At 65.7% G+C, this 1839-nt stretch overlaps 1 protein-coding gene across 1 annotated transcript in view; it reads right to left on the reverse strand.

Moving 5' to 3' along the window:
- Positions 1-111: 111 nt before the first annotated feature.
- RHOBADRAFT_47968 (uncharacterized protein) overlaps positions 112-1839 on the reverse strand; it is a gene marked incomplete at its 5' end in the record, with an annotated part of 3355 nt that continues 1627 nt past the window's right edge. The window contains 7 exons of the mRNA XM_018415075.1: positions 112-489; positions 558-642; positions 723-822; positions 896-938; positions 1008-1075; positions 1165-1306; positions 1372-1563. Of these exons, the coding sequence (XP_018273478.1) occupies positions 451-489; positions 558-642; positions 723-822; positions 896-938; positions 1008-1075; positions 1165-1306; positions 1372-1563 (669 nt within the window). The 3' untranslated portion in view covers positions 112-450. The remainder of the gene's footprint in view (positions 490-557; positions 643-722; positions 823-895; positions 939-1007; positions 1076-1164; positions 1307-1371; positions 1564-1839) is intronic.

A 1839-nucleotide genomic window follows, 5' to 3' on the forward strand; every position in this document is an offset into this window, starting at 1 on the left:
TTCATGGCCTCGGCGGAGGGATCGTCTATAGGCCCCTCTTGGACACTGGCTCGTTCTTACAGAGTCCAGTGATGACAATGCCCCCGAGAAATACGTCCCCCCAGGTGGTTTGGGAGGGGAGCTACTTGTGACAACGTTTTGAGGAGAGACGAGGAGGAACCAGGACGAGGGAGGTGCAAGGGCAGCTCGGGCGCTACGCGAGCGCTCATAGATGGGGCGCAGTGCGGTCAAGTGACGGGCGAGGTGATGAGAGAGGGTGGTGGGAGAGGGAGAGGCTCGAGGAGGATCGGCGAGTCGAGGCGGCGAGGCGAGGGAGGCGGGGGCGGGCGGAGAGGACGAATCGAATGCGTGGGGTACGAACGGAACGACGAGGAACGGCGAGACGAGGGGTCGAGGAAAAGGGAACGCTGCGGTGGAACGAGGGCGGAGAGGGGGGCCCGAGAGCGGTTTCTAGAGGACGCCGAACAGGTCCTCGGTCGCGCAGCAGAACTGCGAGGCGGGCAGGCTGTCAGTACGACGCTCGAGTGCAAGCATAGAAGAGGGGCGCAGGGACGCACCTTGCCGCACGCGACGCTCGCGCTGAGTGAGTACTCCGAGATGGCGACCTTCTCGTCGACGAGGTGGTCGGCAAAGTTGTCGGGTCTGCGGGACGGCGCACGCGCAGGTTGTCAGTGACACTGCCGCACTGTGCGACGACGGTGCGAGCGCGAAAGGCGACGAACCCGTGAGCCATGGCGCCGACAAAGACGCAGATCGAGTGCGTGTCCGGGATTGTCGGGAGGTAGTCGCGCAGGCGGACAGGCTTGGCGTCGAACGACAGGGCTGCAGAGAGGCAACGAGTGACGAGAGTCAGTACGGCGAGGCGTGCGTGAGGCAGGGCGGCAGGAGGACGCACTGATCTTGTGGCACTGGCTCGGGAGGTGGTCCGTGATCGGGTTCTGCGTCACGAGAAGGGGAGCGGGTCAGGTTCGTGGCCTCACAAGGACACAAAGAGATGAGAGACGCACCTTGATGACCTTGAGGAGCTTCTCGGAGCCGTTGATCGAGCGGATCGAGAGACGGTGCAGGAGCTGGACTGTGGGCGAGTGCGACGACGAGGCGTCGAGGCGGGTCAGTGTCGGGCTCGACCGGACTGTGCGCTCTCGAAAGGAGGGAGGGACGGACCCATGAGGCCGCCGAAGCGCTTGAAGGTACGCGGGATGCGGACGGCCGGGTTGACCTCGATGAGGACGCCCTTTGCCGTGTGGATGTAGACCTGGAGGCGGCCGGCCTTGTTCAAGGGCGAGTCGAGGAGGGTGAGGAGGCACTGCGGGAAGGACGACGCGTGAGCAAGGAGGGACTTGTCGTAAAGAGAGAGGGAAGGAGACGGACCTGGTGGGTGATGTCGGGGCGGGCGTGGGCAATGTCGCGCCCCATCTTTGCGAGGACGCCCTGGTGGTCGTCGCAGTTGAGGAGCGAGTACTTGTCCTCGCCCTTGCCGCCGCGAGCGCCGGGCGGGGCCGAGTGCTTGTACGTCTCGAGGCAGGCCTGCTCAAGGACGACGATGAGGCGGCGGGTCGAGTCCTTGTCGGCGTTGGTCTTTGGGGCCTTTGGGGCAGTCGGGACGAGGGTCGGGTTCAAGGGCGGGCTGCCGGGGGCGGGCCGCTTGCGCGACTGCTTGGGCGGGGGCTTCTCGATGGGGATGGCCTTTGAGGACGAGGGGACGAAGAGCGGGGCCTCGACCGAGAGCTTCTTGGTGGCAGCGGCGTGGTGAGCGTCGGACATGGCGGGCGGGTCGTGGGTGCGAGTAGTGGTTGCGCGAGATGAGGTTGAGCTGGGTGTCGGGGGAGTGGGAGGGGA

This window comes from Rhodotorula graminis (assembly GCF_001329695.1).
Source record: "Rhodotorula graminis WP1 unplaced genomic scaffold RHOBAscaffold_2, whole genome shotgun sequence".
NCBI classification, from domain to species: domain Eukaryota; kingdom Fungi; phylum Basidiomycota; class Microbotryomycetes; order Sporidiobolales; family Sporidiobolaceae; genus Rhodotorula; species Rhodotorula graminis.